This window comes from Equus przewalskii, chromosome 2 (assembly GCF_037783145.1).
Source record: "Equus przewalskii isolate Varuska chromosome 2, EquPr2, whole genome shotgun sequence".
In the NCBI taxonomy this organism is placed as follows: domain Eukaryota; kingdom Metazoa; phylum Chordata; class Mammalia; order Perissodactyla; family Equidae; genus Equus; species Equus przewalskii.
The window spans coordinates 32,047,296-32,059,760 of NC_091832.1; the positions used below are offsets into that span (position 1 = coordinate 32,047,296).

General features: G+C 54.1%; 1 protein-coding gene and 1 long non-coding RNA gene across 4 annotated transcripts in view; both read right to left on the reverse strand.

Moving 5' to 3' along the window:
- Nucleotides 1–1,132: 1,132 nt before the first annotated feature.
- On the reverse strand, nt 1,133–5,102 carry LOC139080197 (uncharacterized). The gene is made up of 4 exons (XR_011534499.1): nt 4,967–5,102; nt 4,683–4,800; nt 2,227–2,347; nt 1,133–1,554 (listed from the first exon to the last, which is right to left on the reverse strand). It is a non-coding gene; the product is annotated as an uncharacterized lncRNA (long non-coding RNA).
- A 2,279-nt stretch (nt 5,103–7,381) lies between these two features.
- Nucleotides 7,382–12,465, reverse strand: part of ZBTB40 (zinc finger and BTB domain containing 40) — a 77,432-nt gene continuing 72,348 nt past the window's right edge. For all 3 annotated transcript variants that reach the window (XM_008537082.2, XM_008537083.2, XM_008537084.2), the window contains one exon: nt 7,382–11,374. In XM_008537082.2, the coding sequence (XP_008535304.1) occupies nt 11,180–11,374 (195 nt within the window). In that variant the 3' untranslated portion in view covers nt 7,382–11,179. The remainder of the gene's footprint in view (nt 11,375–12,465) is intronic.

Sequence of the window (12,465 nt, forward strand, 5' to 3'; positions counted from 1 at the left end):
CCTTGCTTCTCCCTGCAGGAGCGGAGGCCGCAGCCTAACCAAGGCCGGGGGGACCTCCCCCTACCCCCGAGCACGACTTGCCCCTCCTGCTGCCCTGTGGCTCTGCAGTCCTGACTACAAAGCACAGCCCCTCCTGCAAGCCGGCCTTTCTGGGGTCAGGCCCAGAGAAGCCATTTACTGAGCCTGTTCTCTGGCCACACAAGGGCTTTCACGAGTATTATTTTATAATCCTAAGAGGCAGGCAAGTACCGTGATCCTCTCCATTTCAGAAAAGGAAAATAAGGCTCAGAGAGGTTAAGGGGCTCGCCCAAGCCCAGAGCACTGGCTGTAGCAGGCTGATACCAGACCGTGTGACTCCGCAGCCCTCGGGCCACCCCAGGCTTGCTTCAGACCAGGGCTCACAGGGACGGCAGAGCCACTGTCCCCATGCCCCACTCTCCTCATGGGGTAACCCCTCTCCACTAGCTCTGGGAAGCTTCCCTCTTCCAGGCCTAGATGCTTTTTCGCCCCTCCCTCCCTGCCAGCTCCTCCCAGCTGTGCCTGCGGTGGGCCAGGCCCAGGCCCCAGGAAGGAGAGGGGCAGGCAGGGCTGTACCTGACGGAGCTGCTATGGGAGGCTCTCCTCACGTAGCTCTCAGCACCTGTGGCAGGACCTTGGCCCCAGAGGACATGTTTGCCCTCCCACTGAGGACAGGGGGTTCCTCCAGCGTCTCCTCCCCCGAGCAGGGCAGTGAGTGCTGCTGGGCACTGCGCATGCAGCACAAAAGCCCATCGGGGCCTTCACTGCACACTCGCCAGATGGTGGGCCAAGCCGGGAGGTGGCAGCATCACAGACGAGGAGACCGAGGCTCAGAGGTAAGTTGCACAACATGAAGCTGGCAGAGTCAGCCCCAGAATGCCAATTTCCCTACGATCCATGCTACATAAGGAATCAAAGACTATTGGAGAAGGGCCCTTGGAGGTTATCTAATCCACTCGCTGGGGTGGAGCTGAGATTTGTCCAAGGTCATGCAGCTTGTGAGTGACAGTGAATTTAGTTTCCCCACGACTTCTATTATAAATGTGCTGGCATGCTGCCACAAATCTTGTTAGTTCCAAGATAAACAAAACTCGAATTTAAGATTATAGTAGGCTTTTTTAAAAATGTGTTTAATTGAGGTAAGTGCCTTCTCCTGCAATGTCAGAAAGCCACAAATATCCAAAGGTGAGCCTGCCCCAAGAACATGCCAGCTGGCCAGCCCTCCACGCAGACAGCCACTGGAACCCAGGCAGCATGCTTCCTGTGATGGTGTCTTCTCAAAAGCCGGGAGGGAGAGGGCGTGCCGGCTGTCCTGTGGTACCTGCTAATTTCAGGTTAGCTCTGCTCTGGAGCTGGAGAGGAACAGGAGCAAGAACCAGGCATTTTGTATTTATACCACCGTGACTCCTCCAGCAAAAGCCCACCTAGCTTGGACAAGTTTCTCGACTCTTTTGAGCTTCAGTGTACTCATATGTAAACAGGATAACAGGATCGTCATTATAATTATCAGGATCAGTCACGATGGAGGTGGAGCCCCTGGAACAATAAACGGAATCCACAATGATGAGGATGCAGACGGACGAGGGCACAGAGCCGCGATGGTGCTAACAGTACGAGCATAAAGCAGGGGACAGCCTTAATGAATGAAACAGAAGTATTCTGACCCTTGCAGCCAATATTTACGCCCGAGTGCATTTCCCTCCTGACACTGGGCTCCAGTGGAAATGTCATGGGCTTGGGAGTCTGACAGACTTGGCTTTGAATTTGGGCTCAGCCACTTCCTGTCTGACTCTCATCCCTGAGTCTCCATCTAGTTCTATGCCATTCAATACATTAGCCACTAGCTACACACAACTATTTAAATTAAAGTTTAAAATGTGGTCTCTCAGTCACACTAGCCACATTTCAAGTGCTCAAAGCCACATCTGACTAGTGGATTCATGTGGGACAGTGCAGAATAAACCATTTCCCTCATCACAGAGAAGCCCATGGGACAGTGCTCCTCTGGTGACCTGAACACAGATGTGGTGTCTACGTTGGGGATGATGTGCACACGGCCTGGCCAGGGCAGAGGGTGACAAACGGGAGCGCTCAGCCCACCCCTGCCGCGAGGACTCTGGCTGAGCCCTGGCCGAAGTTGTGCCTTTCCTTGCACAGTGGGTGTAATGGGGTCCAGCTGCTCCGATGGCAGTTCCGCTACTGACTTACCATGAGATGGAGCAACGTGGGCTTCTGGAACCTCGAGTTCTTCATTTGCCAAATAATTCGTGCCCCTCCAGTCTCAGAGCATTGCTGCCAGGGTCACGAAAGTAAACGATGGAAAAGTGCTCTGAATACGGGGACCAGAGAGACACAAGGGACAGCAAGGTGAGGTGGGACAAGCCTACATGTGGTGTCAGAAAACTGGGCTGCCATTCCACCTCCCACTAGCTGAGGACTCTTAAGTCCACAGAGGAGGCTGCGTCTGAATTCCTTCACTGTGAAAGGGGTAACAATAAGGATACTTACTCTATACTTTCATGGTGCTGCAGGATCAATAATGTGTATGAAAGTGATCTAAAAACAGCAGCGCTACTCGAGCAAGGCATTATGGGACTACTGATACCCATACAAAAACGAGGGAGGCCAAGCTGGTCCAAGCATTTGCCACTCCCTCTCCTTCCTGTGCCCCGCCTGCCTGAGAGCCTGACTCCCACCTGGTGAGGCCTCTCTCACTCCAGGCCAATAGCCATGCTGGGACAGAAACGGGGGCACCAAATGGGTCAAAACAACCTGTGCTGCTGATGCCAGAACAAGACATCAACTCCACGGGGGCCACATGGCCAGGACCTGGGGCATAGCCAGATCCAGGAAGTACGCCTGCATTTGTGACACCCTTTGGCTATAGGATCTTGCTCTGGGTGGTCCTGGCGTAGCTGGGAGCAGCAGGAGGAGCCCGGCCCTTCGCCTGGTTTTGCCACTCACCTAGTCGTACAATGGGTGTTCCCTGGCACCAGACATGTGCTGGACCCCAGGGAAATGGGGGATAGAGGGACAGCTTAGACCAGGCCTGACCTCCAAGGACTCTGTCTAGCCTGCCCTCTTTTCCACCTTGCACTCCCCACAGAAGCCCACCTTCCTGAGCCTCAGAAGCACCCAGTGGGTCTCTGCACTGGGGCAGGGACCACCCCGCAACTTTGGGTCCTGACAGCATGAGTGGTATCGTTTTTATTGAGCACTAGCTACATGCCATGACCTGTACCGGAGTCTTATATGCACCACTTCTAATCTCCAGACTTACCCCAAGGGTTTGTATTACCTGCATTTTACAGACAAGAAAAATGAACATACTCAAAGTCACACATCTAACAAGGGCCAGAGCGGGGATCTGAACTCAGAGCTGAATCTCTCTCAAGCGGGGCTCTGAACCACGGCATTTTATAAAGTTTTCTGATTCAATACTCTCCAGTAAAATGGCTGTTCTTCTGAAAACATTTTTCCTTTAGGAGCCCAGGATTAGGGGGAGATGGGGAAGTCAGAGAAGACAAGATGTTTCCCAGAGTGGCCTGGGTCGGGGAATGGCCCTTGCACATTTGTCAGGCACCGTGCGGGCTCAGCTGCCCCCGCAGGGGCTCAGGCAGGACCTGCAGCTGTCCTTCTGCCCTCCCAGAAGAGCACCAACTGCGTCATCAAGGGTCGACCAAGGGCTGGTGAAACTGTGAGAGCGGCAGGGGCCCAAAAAAGTGACAGGCCCTATGCCACCAACAATCTAGTCCCCAAACAAGGCAAAGGACATGACTCCTGTTGCTACTGGGACTCCAAGTTTCCAGCTGAGAGAAGCAGAGTTTTAGGCCTGGCTGGCTGTCTCAGGCAGGAAGGACAGAAGGGAAGAGAAAGGAGAGGGCAGGTGGGGAGACATGGCAGGCCTATGGCAACAGTCCAGGTGTGACACACCGGGCTGCTTAAGAACTGGAAGTATGGCTGACCGGGGATTAGGCAAGAAATGCCTGAATGTGGCATGGTGTTTAAGAGCAAGCTCTGGAATCAGTCAGCCAGGGTTCGAGCCCACTGTGCTGCTCACTAGCCACATAACTCATCAGGGAGCTTCTCACCATGCCACACCTACACATCAGGGTGCTGGTGACGTAAGAATTACATAAAGCTCTTCATCCAGTGTCCAACACGTGGTGAGCACTTAATAACAGTAAGTATTAATTATGAGAAGATTTCTAAAAAATATTAACACCCCCTCCTCCATGAAAAAGACGAAAAAGAGAGAAACGCAGCATTTATGGGTACTTTAGGCCTGAGTCTGGACTGGCATGGGTGTTTTGGGTCCTTGTTTCTCACACCGATGTTATCCTTGCCTGGCCAACCAGGTCATCAGTCCCCTAGGAGCAGGCACCACGCATCATTTTAGCCTGATCCAGCCCCAACCTCTACAGCATCTGGCAGGGGACTAAGCACATAACAGGACTGCAGAGACTCCAGAACCTCAGGTCTAAAAGACACCTGATGTGCCTGGCTAACCGCATGTGTGTGTGTGTGTGTGTGTGTGTGTGTTAACAAAAAGGATAATGCACAGTTCTTGCCCTTGAAGGGGTCACAGTTTAGTGAGGGAGGATCTTAAGTCATCCTGTGACAATCTAATAATCCCATGCTCCCAAACCCACACTCGCTCCTACCTGACATCTCTCTCACCCCCACACAGTCATGCGTGCATGCACATTTCGCTTCAGTTCCCTGGCCTCACAGGCAGCAGCAGCCCTGGCCTCTCTGGAAATGCTGGCTTTGGTCTGGACCCTGTGTGGAGCACAGAGGTTTCAACCTTAAATGGAATGAAAAGCTGCTCAGTCCTGTGCCAGCCCCACGGGCCCTCTTCCCCGCCCCCTACCCATTTTTATCAGACCCTCCTGATGGCAGGTCTATGAAATCTCCCCTGGAGGGGACTGTGGGTCCCTGGACTGACCTTGTCCTGATGTGTTTGATCAGCTGTTTCTGGCCTGCGCTGGGGGAACCAGTCAAGAAGAGGCGGCAGAGTGGTGTTTGATCAGAGCGGCCGGGGAGCCCTGGCTGGCGAGCTGCTCTCAGCCTTCTGCTAATCTCTCCTTGGAGGACAAAGAAAGGAGGATGTTCTGATACCCCAGCCGACAGGTAACTTGGGGAGCACCTTGCTGGCAGGGGTGAGATGTGGAAGCCGGGTTCCTCCTCAGCAGCCTTGAGGGCAAGTGAGAGGAGCACTGCTTGGTCCTGGCCGAGCACCCTGAGCTCAGTGACGCCAAGTACGTGGAAGAGATACAGTTGTCTCAGGGGACAGGGGACATACGCTCTGGGAGCACTGGGCGGCAGGGCAGAAGACAGGAGAGATGCACAAGCACAAGCCTGGAGAACACTCACGAGAAGTAAATGAACTTGGTTCTCGGTGAAACCTTGAGTCCTAGGGTATTTCCCAAGGAAGGGTGAAGACCCTTGGTCTAGGACAAGTCCGCATGCAGCCATTTTTTCACCCAAACACGCCCCTGAGTCCAAGCTCACAGAGGGTAAGATAAACGGTGACTAAGAAAGCTCACGCAGACGCTGGCCTTGTGGCTGAGTGGTTAAGTTCGCTCGCTGTGCTTCGGCGGCCCAGGGTTTCGCTGGTTTGGATCCTGGGCACGGACATGGCACCGCTCATCAAGCCATGCTGAGGCAGTGTCTCACATGCCACAACTAGAAGGACCCACAACTAAAAATACACAACTAGGTACTGGGGGGCTTTGGGAGGAGCAGCACACAAAAACCCCGAGCAAGCTCATGCAGCAAAGTGGGAAGGCCGGAAATCACTCTCCAGCATTCCCATTTCCCTTGCCCTCATTACACGAGTTCCCACCTGTGCTTTACTCCGATGTGACCCCCAGCTGCAGAGCCTGGGGCGGCGCTGTGCCCCTCTCTTACCACTCGCTCTGGTCTGGGACAGAGGCTCTGGGTTTACTGTAGTGCAGCCCACAGGGCTAAACCTCACGGTGGTCCCGGACACCCCCGCACTCCACTGCAGGCCTCTACCTGTAGAGGACACCGCAGGCAGCCCCCTCCTGCCCTTCCCTGCCCTTTTCCCCAGGCTCCTTTAACGTATCTTAGAGACATTCACAGACACCACTTACGAAGCATGAGCACTATGCCACGCCTTTTAGGATGGCTAGGTTCCTCCTCACCACCACTGTGAGGGACACTAGCCCAAGGGCATCTGGGCGTGCAGAGGTGGGCTGGGAGCTGGGGTCCACACCCTTCCGCTGTGCTGCTCAGCCCCTCACAGCCAGCCCTGGCCTGGCCTGAGACAACAGATCACCAGGGCCCGTGTCCTCCCTCTGCTCTCCACCTCTGCACGCTCACCTTCATGGCTGGAGCCGAGGCAGGTCACAATGACCCCTGCAGCTGCCTGGACACTTAGGATTATTGCTCCACACACAACAGATGGCTCCAGCCTCTCTCCGAAGACACAGCTTGGGAGGAGGGGCATTCTCTCCTCGGGCCTGTGGGCTCTGGACAAGGCTTGACGCGTGCTACCCCGGCGCTGTCCCAGGAGAAGTCAGCACAGGACCCCTGCCTTCCCGGCCTCGAGGACGACCTGAGCCAGAGGCTGCAGCATGTGACACGCCTCCCCTTGCCTGCCATGCTGGGTTCCCACTGCAGAGACTCTGCACACCCTGTGAGTCGGCTTCTCGCTTCCTTGTTGGCTGTCGGCGATGTGGCATTTTCACCTGTTCACCACGAAAGGTTTCTGCTCATTTTACAGTCATGTGCTCAGCACTCGGTGCTCTGGGGGCAGTTGAGAGTCAAAGATAAATGACACGGTGGGTGTTACAAGGATCCCTAAGGACTCAGAGACAGAGGAAGAGGAGAGACCCGTACAGGTGCGGGCATGAACACTCTCCTCAGCGCTGGAAACTGCAGGGAACGGCTGACTCGTCTGTGAAGGACTTTATTAATAACGACTAAACTTTCCAACACTAAATTCATTAAATCCAGGCTTTTCATTTGTACTACAATTCTGTGGGGTAAGTACAGTAATCCCTCATTTATAGATGGGAGCAGGGAGGAGGGAGCTCAGAGAGGGTAACATTTCACCCACGGTCACACAGCCAAGAAGTGGCATAGCTGGGATGTACCCAGGTTGGACTCAAAGCCTGCCTCTGAGACACTGTACCACACTTGCTCCCTGGGAGAGGGTTTAGGAAATGAGACTCCACATGGCAGGAGAGCTTCCTCCCTGACCCCCAGGCCATGCCACCATGGCCTGAAGCTCCTAGGAAACCAGGCCTATCAAGCCTTCCCATCTGACAGCTGCCTAGAACCAGAGAAAACAGCTCTATATCATCACAGTCCATTTGAAACGCAGGCAGCACGGTTTTTTTCAAAGTACATATTTTATTTATATAGAGTAGTGCAAGTTGAACATGAATAATGGTTTCTAATCCAATTTATACAGCATCACGTGCTGGCTAGCCGTCCTGGCCATGGGTGGTGGCAGGTGGGGCTGGCCTCTGTAAAGGAAACAATAAACACCTCCACGATTTGGAAGTGATCTAAATTAGCCCAGGGATGATTTCCCGCCCCCCGACAACGTAGTCCCCAAAGCACAGACAGCTCCTTTCTCCCTTACAGGCCCCGTCGTAGGTGTGGCAAGCTTCTGGGTTCTGGCTGTTCTTCTGAGCTTTTGGCCCAAGTCCTACCAGTTCCAGGTTTTCCATGGCAACAAAACAATTATCACCTTGCCTTCGACACTCCCTTCAACCCCGGATCTTTCTTTTACTCCCATTTTCTCCCAGGGATACACTGGGCCAAGTGGAGCGGGGCTGGGCTGCTGAATTCTTCCCTTGGGAGGCCTGCTTGCAGCCTCTCAGTATTCTCTCCACCACAGTCCAACTGTCTAGTCCATTTACTAGAAATACTGCTTATCCCCTAGACCCATTCTCTGTAAGGTTAGCAGTTTCTTACATCCCTTAGTCAATCTACAAACCTCAGGCACATGAGATTTAAAGGCACAGCCACCCCATTACCATGTCATCGGCCTGTGGTGACTGCAATATCACCTGGGGTGAGAGACTCTTTGGGTCCCTCTCATCTTTCTCCTCGACTCTGGGAGCATTCCTGCTTTAGACCGTGAGCAGAGAACAGGGACCTTGTCTCCCCATTCACCCCCATCGGGCTGGACCTCATTTCATCCCTCACCCCCGGAACATCAGAGCCCTCCCCTGGGGGAGGAGGCTGACGTGCGTTCTGTGGTCGGTGGGAGGGAGAGTCAGAATGCTTCCTGAGGGCCTGAATCAACAGAGGAACCCAGCCTGTACACTGTAACCATGATACTCACTGGGCTCAGCTTTCCAACCACAGAGCTTCTGGGACAGAAGAGAGAGGCTTTATACAGTAAACGAGTACAGCCCTGTGTCGCTGCCCCTCTGGTCCCCGGCTCTGCTCACGTACCTGGCCAGTCCCAGCATTCTACAGCAATCCTTGCTCTTGACTCATCTATTTGCTCTCTCACTTACCAGGGATGGGCAAATCCTGTTCCATGAGGGATCCCCATCATTCCCACAGAATTAGGCTCCAGCTTGGAGTCTGCCTGCCCGTCCCTCCCCACCAGCTGCCTTATGCTCTCTGGGAGCAGGGAGGTTTGGGGTCCCCCAAACAAATCCAAGTGTCCCAAGAAGCCCAGACTCCTCCACACCCCTGCCAATGCCCCAGGGGTCAGCCCGGAGGCCACAGGGCAGCACCCATAGCACCGAGGCAAAGAGAACCCCACTGCCATGTGAGACCAGTGGTGTGGACTAAAGAGACAGGTGACAATGTCCTCTGCGGCGGCAACTCAGAAGGGCTCTTGGGCGGAAGTCGAGAAAGTAATAAAATGGCTAGAAAAACTCTTCCTACAATAAAATCCAAGCGCGGGCGTCTCCAGGGAGCAACACTGAACTCCTTGGCAGTGCGGCGTCCTGCGGAGGTGCGCTCAGAGCAGGCTGGACTCAGGATGGACCCCTCCGTCTCGCTGAGGACCAGCAGGGGCCGTGCCTCCTGCCGAGTGTGCCGCAGGGAAGTGCAGCCCGCAGGGAGGCCGGCTCTCCATCGCTCCTGGCAGAGCAACTGCAAGTCTGGTGATCCGGAAGAAATTGAGTGTCCTGACACCATCTGGGTCTCTGTCAGAAACCCGAGAAAGGGCCTCTCAGTACCCAAAAGGATCTGAAACTTGGATTTAAAACATATAGTTTTCATTACTCAGAAGACTTTCTAAAAAGAAAAATCACTTTCCCCTACAGGCCCTCAGCAATTAATTTTTGACTTTCTTTTGTTTTCTGGCTGGAAGGAGTCCTGCCCACAGCTTGTGAGGAGCGCGTCCGCTGGGCCTGGCTCAGGCCCTGTGGCACGGGCCACTCCACTGTCAGTGGGTTTTCTCTGGTGCCAGGAGAGATTCAGAGCCATTGCGCCCCTGCAGATCAAGAGCTCTCCTGCTCTGACAGCTCACTGGACTGAAAAACCTTAAGACAGAGACAGTCTCGGCAGAAGCACTGAGGGCCTTCCATGGAGGCGAAGTCTTAAAGGTTTGAGCACCATCTTCTGGTCAGTTTTCGGCTTTCGAGGCCAACATGCCTTTGAAAACTTCATTTACTTCGGAATGGGAAGATCCCTGAGCAGACCAGCTCAAGTGATTTGCATATCGAAATGAGGACCCACTCGGGGCAGGAGCAGATGCCTGGGGTACGTGGCCCAGCTGCCTGCACAAAGCAGGATGGCCAGACACGAACACACTGGTCACTGTTAAGGTTCCACCTTCGGTCTCCCCAGCAATGTGTGATGGCAATACAAGTCCCGACCATGACACAAATTGACCCCCTACCCCTGCTTGTACTTGGTAATGTGACATGTGCTTAGAAAAAAGGGGTGGCTTGTGTTCTGCCAGCCTGTAGCTTGAGGGTGAGTGATATAATTGGGCCCTGCCCTCCGCAAGGGGTCAGGCCACACAATGTGGCAGGGGGCCCTGCCTGATGTGTAGACACTGCACTAGCAGACTTCAACCTTCTGGCATCGAGGAAAGGAAGATAAACGCCAGTAATTCCCTCCGAACGGCGGGAGCCTACATCCATCTAATTGCACTTCAGAATGGATCCCACAAACCATTAATTATCAGATTATATTTTAGGAACTGAAGATAAAAAAGCTTTGTGAAATTCAGACTCCAAGGGATCACTGACCTGCACTAACAGTGGCAGCCCGGAAGAGCTCAGACAGCAGGCCACTCACGGTGCATGAAAGACCGTGGCAGGAGGAAGAGCCAGGGGCAGTCACGGGCGCTGCTCCACCTGGCGCTGGTTCCTTAGCTACAGGACGTGATCCAGAGCAGGCGCAAGGCCTCCAGGTCAGGAGAGTTTTAGGCTTTGATTAGGGAAAGGGGATGAGGATGACATGGAAAAGCCGCAGGAACCAGCCTTCAGGTACAGAACAGCATGGAGACCATCCTGGAAAGGCAGGGACGGTCTTTGCAACTGGACGGCCTCTAGGGAAGAATTCCAGCAGGAACACTCCAAAGGCTTTGTCTGGGGAAGGGCTGACTGTACTGATAACGTGGGAATGAAGCCTTCCTTCATTAACACGCTGCCACCTGCCCTAGGGCCACCACAATGGGGCTGGTGACCCAAGCAGCTGGGAGGATGATACAAGTGAGGGAGGGGCAAGTGTGCTCAAGGCTAGGAGTCCCTGGATGGTCTGCTGGTGCTTGTTTCTCAGTTTTAAATGGTCAGAAGGCACTGGCAGCATATGCAGCCCCACTCTGTGGGCCACGGCCCACATCCACCTGCTGTTCTGCACACGGAGGGCTGCTGGCACATCACCCCTCTGGCTGCCTTGAGGGCTCCTATCCCACTGCTCTTTCAGAAGCTACACTCCACTGGGATGGACAGCGTCACAGAGGCCACAGCAGGAGACGTGGGGGCAAACAGGCCTGCCTGCTACGGAGAGTGGTGGTGTTGACGTTGATGACTGGGACCTTGCTGGTTCTATGGAAACAATGATGCTTGTCTGTTTTCCAAGTGAGACCATTTAGGCTGGTGCCAGGCTAAGATGCCGCCTCAGGATAGCAGGGGTGGAGCGCAAAGGGCAAGCTGCGGGGTGCTCTCTCTGCAGCAAACGCAGGGCCCTCCACTGGAGGGGCAGCAGCTCACTTGGCCTCACCACAGATCAGGGTCACGGTGCCATCCAGCAAATCCTCCACGGTCACAGCCACGAGTTCAGAGCTTGTCTGAGATGTCTGCGAATCTGGCAACGTCACAAACACCTGCGAGCCAGCAAGCTGGGTCTCCTCCAAAGTGATCACCTGCTCTGTTGGGGCCGCTGGCTCTGGGGTTTGGATCACCTGAAAGGGAGAGACCGTGAGGCTGCTCTGGGCAATATCCACAGGTAGCTCCACAGAATTTACATGGTTTCATCTTACGCTGTAATGATGATATTTATGTTTTCACCTGAGGAGAGCAATTACACGTGCCTAATGGGAAGAGGCAAGTCTAACACACCAGTGATGCAAAAGAGAAGGCTGGCAAACTATTTAAATAACGCTGTGTGCTAAATTGCTGTAATTTAGCTCAGCGCGCCATCTGAGGTGCCCGGGCTCTGTGATTACACACCGGTGACCGCTGGCTCAGTTTCTCACTGGGGTGGTTTTCCTGTCTCGAGGACTACATGCGGAGGTAAGTGCCACGTGAAGGCAATGCTCCTGAAGCGGTTAGCCTTATGCTTCAACCGTGGAAGCAGGAATGGTTCACCAGAGGCCTCGGCTGGCCAAAGGGGGTGTCTCTGGACCTCGACCAGGCTAACAGCCTTCCTTGGGGGTTACGTGGCTACAGAGCTAACAGCTACGGGAGGAAGAACGGGTGGACAAAGGTGACTTCTATCAACTCACTCATTTGGCTCACCAGGCCGCACATCCCCTTCCAAATCTGCATCACCTGCTAAAGATGACGCTCCCATCTCCGGGAGAACTAGTCTGTGGGTGAGTACACCCAGCTCCTGCCCGAACCTCCATGGTGATGCTTCTGACCATGCAGCTGAGGCCAGCTTCATGCCGCACCCCGATATCTTCCATCCAGAGTGCCCACAGAGGGCACAGCCACCACAACTCCTGACAACTGGCCAGGAGCAGAGAGCGCCCTGCACTAGACCTGAATGCACAGAAACAGGGATGCCAAGCTCAGCCATGTCTCTGTGCTACGGGAATGAGGAGATCAATTATGATTCAATCAAAAAGCATCTAGGACAGTAGTTTTCAAACTGTTTTTCTTTTAGCAATGGAATCCTGCCCCCCCTTCCCCTCAAAGGGCATCTTACCAAGAATCCTAATATTTAAAAAAGATAAAAGCAGAGCCACTCTGGCTGCTATGGCACCAGGAGTGTCACTCAGAGGCCCGCCCCCTGACTTGCCCTCTGCTCCCCACAGAGGCCCGTAAGCAC